We start from the raw sequence: 6620 nt of genomic DNA, 5'->3' as shown, positions 1-6620 counted from the left end.
TATGTTGGCCTTGAGAGGCAGGATCAGAGCAGCCCGCTGCCTACATGGTGATGCTTACTGTGACAAAGGCAGGCGGGGGCGAAATCAATTATTGAATAAGTTCATTGTAGAAAAATCAAAAATAGAAAGTTTGCAGAATAAATATGATGGCGTCGATAGCCTAGTGTTTAGGCTACCGGACCCATGCTCGGGGGCATTTGAAAAGTCACTTTAAACGAATCTCCCTTGATTCGGTCCTTTCGGAGATTGACTTTTAATTCGGAGGTTCCACCTCTTAAATAACCTAATAATGTTGACAGTAGCCTTAAAGCTATACTATTTCACCATTTTCTTTTTCAGAATATCTGTTAACAATAAACCCTTTAACATACTTTCATTTATCTTACCTTGATTAAACAACGATAGTTGATTCATTCCCTTTAAACTGAGAAAGGTAAAGATTTTTCAACACTTGTGGGTTCTTTTCAGTCCCATTACACTACCGGAGTCTGGTGTAGCAGTTAGATGTTTCACAGTTACACTCAAGAGACCCAAGTTCGAATCGCGAGTGTAGAGAGTTTTATCGAGTATCTCGGTCTTTCTGCTGGGATGTATCCCTTTCAGCCTGGGCTCGCCCTAAAAGGCAGGGTCTGAAGCAAGCTTCCAAACTTATCCAAATTGTGTCGATTTGGAAAAACAACATTTAAAAAAACAAGGATTAATAGATTCATTTCACTTTAAATACTTACAAACCCCCAGTGAGTTATTTCACAGAAACTATTCATAAATTTAGTATTTGAACATCTCTAGTCCAATTCCTTTTATAGCCTCCACCTGTCAAAGACAATCCCTTGTACAAACGACTATGTCCTACTCACCCCCCCCCCCCCCCCCCCCCCCCCCTCTTTGCGTTTTTTCTCTATAATATATTATAAAGAAAATACGCAGGAGGATCACCTGTCTAAGAGTACGAGTCTACTTTTCTCCTCGACAATGGGTGACCAACTTGGCCATCGTCGACTAGCTTAGAAAAGTGAAAACACTATATACTAATAGCCACTTTTAAAATCCAAAATGCTGCACATTCTGTTGCAACTACAAAACACAAAAGCGCTAGTTAATAGAAATTGCCAGAGTCAAAACCCCCAAAAAAAGAAAATATTGAAAAGTAAAAACACAAGACTTTGATGGACAAAAACGTGCCCTATCCAGTTGTTCCACTGAACCCTTTATTAACAATCTCTTCCCACATTGTTTGTGCGGTGTCCATGAAAAGTTAGACCGGAAGGGGGGAAGCAGCGGCTAAGAACTAAGATATGGTGCAAAAACCGATGAAATATTGACTCTTTATCAAGTTTGAACTAGACCATTTCATGCTTGTCATTATTTTTTGCAGTCGAAAAAGTGTTTCTTGAGTTTTGGGTTTTCTTTTTTTTCTGAGATGCTCTTCATGACATTTTAATCGCGTGCAGAGACAGACAGAATGAAGTAATTGACGACACAGCAAAGTAGTTGACGAAAACCAAATTAAATTTAATGCTGAATGTCTGTATTACATTTCTGTAAAAATAAGGCAGAAAAGGCGACTGTATAAATTTTAATAATTTAAAATAAAAAATAAAAAAATAAATAAATAAATAAATAAATAAATCGAGGAATAAATAAATTAATTTAATTTTTTTACAAAAATAAATAAATAAATAAATAAATAAATACATTTTGTGAACAAACGTCTGTGCATGCAAACTAAAAAGTTTTTCTCCGATTCAAACAGCTTAACCCTACCCAAAATTAATGTCAAGGGACCATGCTGGCAGATGCCATGATTCTCATTCTTCCTCTCAAATTACATGTAGGCCTACGAGCTTTTTTCTTGACTGAATACATCAAAGGTTTCTGTATTGCAAGGGCTTATAAGACCAAGTAAAACTATTAATTTATTTCAAAAGGCAGTGTTGCTTCCACACAAGCATATCGCAGCACAGAATAGTAGAAGGTGTGCCCACGTCTGGCAAGTCATTGTGCTGCTGGGCTGTGCTCCAAAATATTAGGTCAGCTCTGACGTAGACACTCTCCCGCAAATTGTTCTCCTGGTGGGGCAAGTTAAAAAGTTCTTGTGGGTTCGAGCCTCAGCTTGGTCCGACGTTGTGTCCTTGAGAAAAGCACTTTACACGAATGTCCCATTTACGGGCTCGGTTGTTTTGGAGGAGATGGACGTTAAACTCGGAGGTCCCGCCTCTTAAATAACCTGATATATTCAACCATAGAAAGTATGATCTAATCGACTAATACGGAAAGCATGTAAAATTTCAACATCTACATTCCCCTACTTGGATGAATGGTACATAACAACTTGCACACACACAAAAATTCCATCTTTTTAGACACCCTTGTTCCCTCAAATAAAAACACCAGTTAGAAGTAAAAGACCTAGGTTTCTTCTGATCTGTAACAAAGAAAGATACAGAAGGTCATTTTTACCATCATCCATCAAAATTCTTCCATCTTAACCATCTTGTACAAGTATTTATACGACCTTAGAGCACGCATCGGAATAACATTGAGTGTGTATCTAGCTTAAGATTATTATTGTTTGTGTTGCTGCTCATTTATATTATGCATGTGATTGTAAGCCTGCGTGTGTGTGTGTGTGTGTGTGTGTGTGTGTGTGTGTGTGTGTGTGTGTGTGTGTGCACGTGGTGAACACCAAACCAATGTGCCAGGATCTGCACCTTAAAGATGTATCTTATCTTATAGTGTTGATAGCAGCGTTAAACCTATATCATTTCACCATTTTTTTAAACTTCTCATCCATGGTGCAAGGACATGCCAATATGGCCTCAAGAAATTAATGCTGAGAGCGTAGACTGAGTGGAAAGTTTTTGTGTGTAGGGATCAGTGACATAATAATATTCACAAACCACAGTCATGGATGAATTGTTCTCTCGTGTGAGACATACTTTCCTCGTGCTCTTTTTCTACAAGCAACCAACCACTGACTCCCCCCCCCCCCCCCCCCCCCACCCCCTTTACATCAATTGTAAGACTGTTTTGCTGATGTCAGGTGTAAAACGAGAACTCATTTTTTTAAAAGTTACCGAAATCAGAAATTCGAGTCGTCAAAATTGTAAAGCGTAATCGTATGTCGAAATTTTCCATAAATGCTTGGATAGACCAGTGGCGTCGACAGCCTAGTGGTTGAGCTACCGGACCAGTAATCATGTGATTGCGGGTTCGGGGATTCGAGCCTCAGCTCGGTCCGACGTTGTGTCTTTAGGAAAAGCACTTTACCAGAATTTCCCATTTGACTCTGTCCTTTCGGAGATGGACCTTAAACTAGGACGCCCCGCCTCTTAAAAACCCTAACACTGTTGATAGGGGCGTTAAAACTTTACCATTTCACTATTTACTTTTTGGATAGACTCGGGGCTTTGCGTCGTTGCGAGCGCCGTAAACTCTTCTCAAAAACTCGTAGCTCGTTGAGGGGCTGATGTTTCATTCTCGTTTGGAGAAGCTCCGACATTCCAAGTTTTCCCTATATCGTCCAAACGTGATTCTTAAGCTATGATTAGTTAACTCCAGAACATTTTGCGACACAATTTCCTCTACATTACTCAAACTCAAAGAGGATTAATAAGATTTGAGTACAGCAAGTAGAGTAGCCGAAAATTCAAGGTAAAGGGAAACAAGTAAAAGTGCATAAAATTATTGCAAAGGGAAAAGTAGCCAGGCCAGAGATAGTAACGTAAAAATTGGCTCGAGTAGTACAACTCAGTTCATAATCTACGACTTAGCCTAAGCAAAAAAAACACAACAAGTAAATATGTCTAAGAGCTCAAGCACACAGGCTCCTTACAGACCAAACTTTTTCCGGGCCAGAAAAATTATGTACAGAAAAATGCGGTTATACCGTTCACGTAGGGTCGGGTCCATACGAACAATACAGATTTTTCCGGTTTCAAGATGGCGCTCTCGAGCGAGGAAGCGCAAGATACTTACCTAATTTTACGTTTGCAATAGCACCATAAACACACGGGAGCACACACACACACACACACACACACACACACACACACACACACACACACACACACACACACACACACACACACACGCGCGCGCGCGCACACAATACAAACACGCCGACACACATACACACACATGCACATAGACCGCCTCGGTGGCCTCTTGGTAAGGAGTCCGCTATGAGAGACCTAGAGGAAGGTTAATTAATCTTTTAAAAGCTCTAAAACACAATAAAAACGAATTTTTAAAGTCAATCCAAGTGTAAAACTGAAAGATCAACAGACGATAACAGCTAGCAGGGCACGCCCACACAGTCAGCTGTTTACGTAAACAAGCTTGAAGTGAGCCAAAAGTTACCGTTTTTACTCCAGATATTTTACCAATCAGACATGTTTACATTTCAGACCATTCACGCTCGAAAACGGGTCAAAATCTAAAATTAGTTGCGAATGAAGAACATTGAAGCAAAGGTGACCATCGGGTAATGGTTCTAAAAATAACCTCATAGCTACACTCTAGCAAGGTCCAAATACCTCTACCTCGTCACCCAAGCTCACAACAAACCACACACACCTCCAAAATCAATCAAAATAAAATATTTATAGTCGATAATAGTTGTTTATTTTCATCTTAAATGAAGCAGAAGACCTCAAACTTTTAATAGATCCAAAAAACAAACAATTCAAGGAAAGTCACTTTTTTACCTTTCGAGCCTCGTCGCTGATAATGATAATGGCACACTGCGTTTTACTCTTTCGACTGATATTTACCGGGGGAGACATATCTCTGCTTTGGTGGTACAAAAGAAAAGCCCTAGCCTCCAAACGGCGTCACTGGATTCTCCCAATTTGTAAAGACCGTGGAGCTTTGGGAGAATTCAAATTGTTGGCCCGAATATTTGCTGATGTTGAGAAATGTTTGGAATATTTTCAAATGACTCCAAAAACATTTTATGGACGAAATCTCTGTTGGTGTAACTTTTGTCTTTTCATTTTTTAAATCATAAAGCGCTGTTCCTACCCGCACAAGTTCGATAAGCTGTGCATCGTTCATTTTGCACGACGTGCGACTGTACTGTAAAGTGTGTAGCGGAGTGTGTATGCCGGCGTGTTTAGTGACGTCTACTCCCTTTTTCTGTCCGCACAACCAGAAAACGTATGGCATGCTTGACGCAATCCAGATTGTGCGGAGGACGGAAAAAGTCTGGACGCATCGGTCTTGCTGCTGAGTGCATGTCAAGTTGTGAAATATAATGTTGAACACAGACGCACTTTATATATATGGTGTGTATGGTGCCTGTGTGTTTGAGCTCTAAGCCACCTCTTTAATATTTGAAAGCTTTGATATTTTAACATTTAAAAAAGCAACAACAAACAAACTAACAAAAAAAAAGGACAATAGAATTGTTTGAAAGCCCATCAACTACATTTTTTTCTGTGGGTGCGTTCTGGGTGGGGTTGTCTCCTTCTTTTCTATCAAACATCGAATACCCTTATTCGTTTCCTTCTTTTCTATGTAGCCTACTTCACTCTCACTGGTAACACCGCTAAAGTCTAAACATAAATTAGTCCGAAAAAGCAATCTTGTCCGAAGAATGTATCTCTTCATTTGAAACATTTCCACAAATTGTCTTTAAAAAAAAAAAGAATCATCATTGCGTCCCTTTTAATGTTTATCTCAGCTTTCAGCTTAGCACAGTTAGAAATCTAGAATACTATGGTAATATAGAGGAAAAGTTATTGGCATCTGATCTATATGGGCTGTTTATTTTCTTATTTGTTCCCTTAAAAGCGTCCAGCACTTACAAATGTAGGGGTATTTAAACATAATATGTAGGTTCATTTTTCATCTGGCCACTTAGACAAGTGTAGGTGGTTGGCGGGTGCTCTGGTGGGGTTTGCTTCTTCTTTCCTATCAAACGTCGATCGTCTTTATCTCCCCTCATTCTTCTGTGTTTGTTACTCTCTTGCAACTCATCTAATCTTCGGCAGCTCGGAACTTATTGTGTTGCAAGTGCCGTAAAACACTTACTAAAACTAAAAAAACTAAACTTAGACAAGTAAGGACACAAGACCTAAAAAGACAAACTTCTGGCGACATACATTATAAAGTTGTTTCAGCGAGCCGTTCACCGACAAGGTGTTCCCGTACATTTGTGGACAGGGAGATTCTGGGAGCCCCCACCCCACCCCTGCTGCGAGTGTGAACTAAAAGGTGTGTGTGTGTGTGTGTGTGTGTGTGTGTGTGTGTGTGTGTGTGTGTGTGTGTGTGTGTGTGTGTGTGTGCGTGTGCGTGTGCGTGCGCGCGTGCGTGCGCGCCTGCCTGCCTGCCATTGTAAGGTCCAATGTGATAATCCTTTGGTTAAATGTTGATTTCTTCAGGGAGATTCTGGGAGCCCGCTGCTGTGTGGATGTGATCTGGAGGACCAGGTGTACACGGTTGTGGCGGGAATTGTCTCCACGGGCTTAGGCTGTGCCAGGGCGGGTACCCCAGCGATCTACACACAGGTCAGCGAGTAGGCCTACTCCGACTGGATTGACCACGTGCACATGAAAGAAATTATGTCGATTTTATTTTTACTTGTCTGAAGATCAATAAATATGTACGCACATGCA

The 6620-nt window shown here is 40.4% G+C and overlaps 1 protein-coding gene across 1 annotated transcript in view; it reads left to right on the top strand.

The window, feature by feature from the left end:
- The window catches only part of LOC101860006 (acrosin), a gene marked incomplete in the record, with an annotated part of 112040 nt that extends 105420 nt beyond the window's left edge, over nt 1-6620 (top strand). Inside the window, 1 exon segment of the mRNA XM_005093528.3 lies at nt 6387-6620. Within this exon segment, the coding sequence (XP_005093585.3) occupies nt 6387-6524 (138 nt within the window).

This window comes from Aplysia californica, unplaced genomic scaffold, assembly GCF_000002075.1.
Source record: "Aplysia californica isolate F4 #8 unplaced genomic scaffold, AplCal3.0 scaffold00065, whole genome shotgun sequence".
In the NCBI taxonomy this organism is placed as follows: Eukaryota; Metazoa; Mollusca; class Gastropoda; order Aplysiida; family Aplysiidae; genus Aplysia; species Aplysia californica.
The sequence above is the reverse complement of the archived record's forward strand: the minus strand, read 5'-3'. Positions and strand labels throughout refer to the sequence as shown.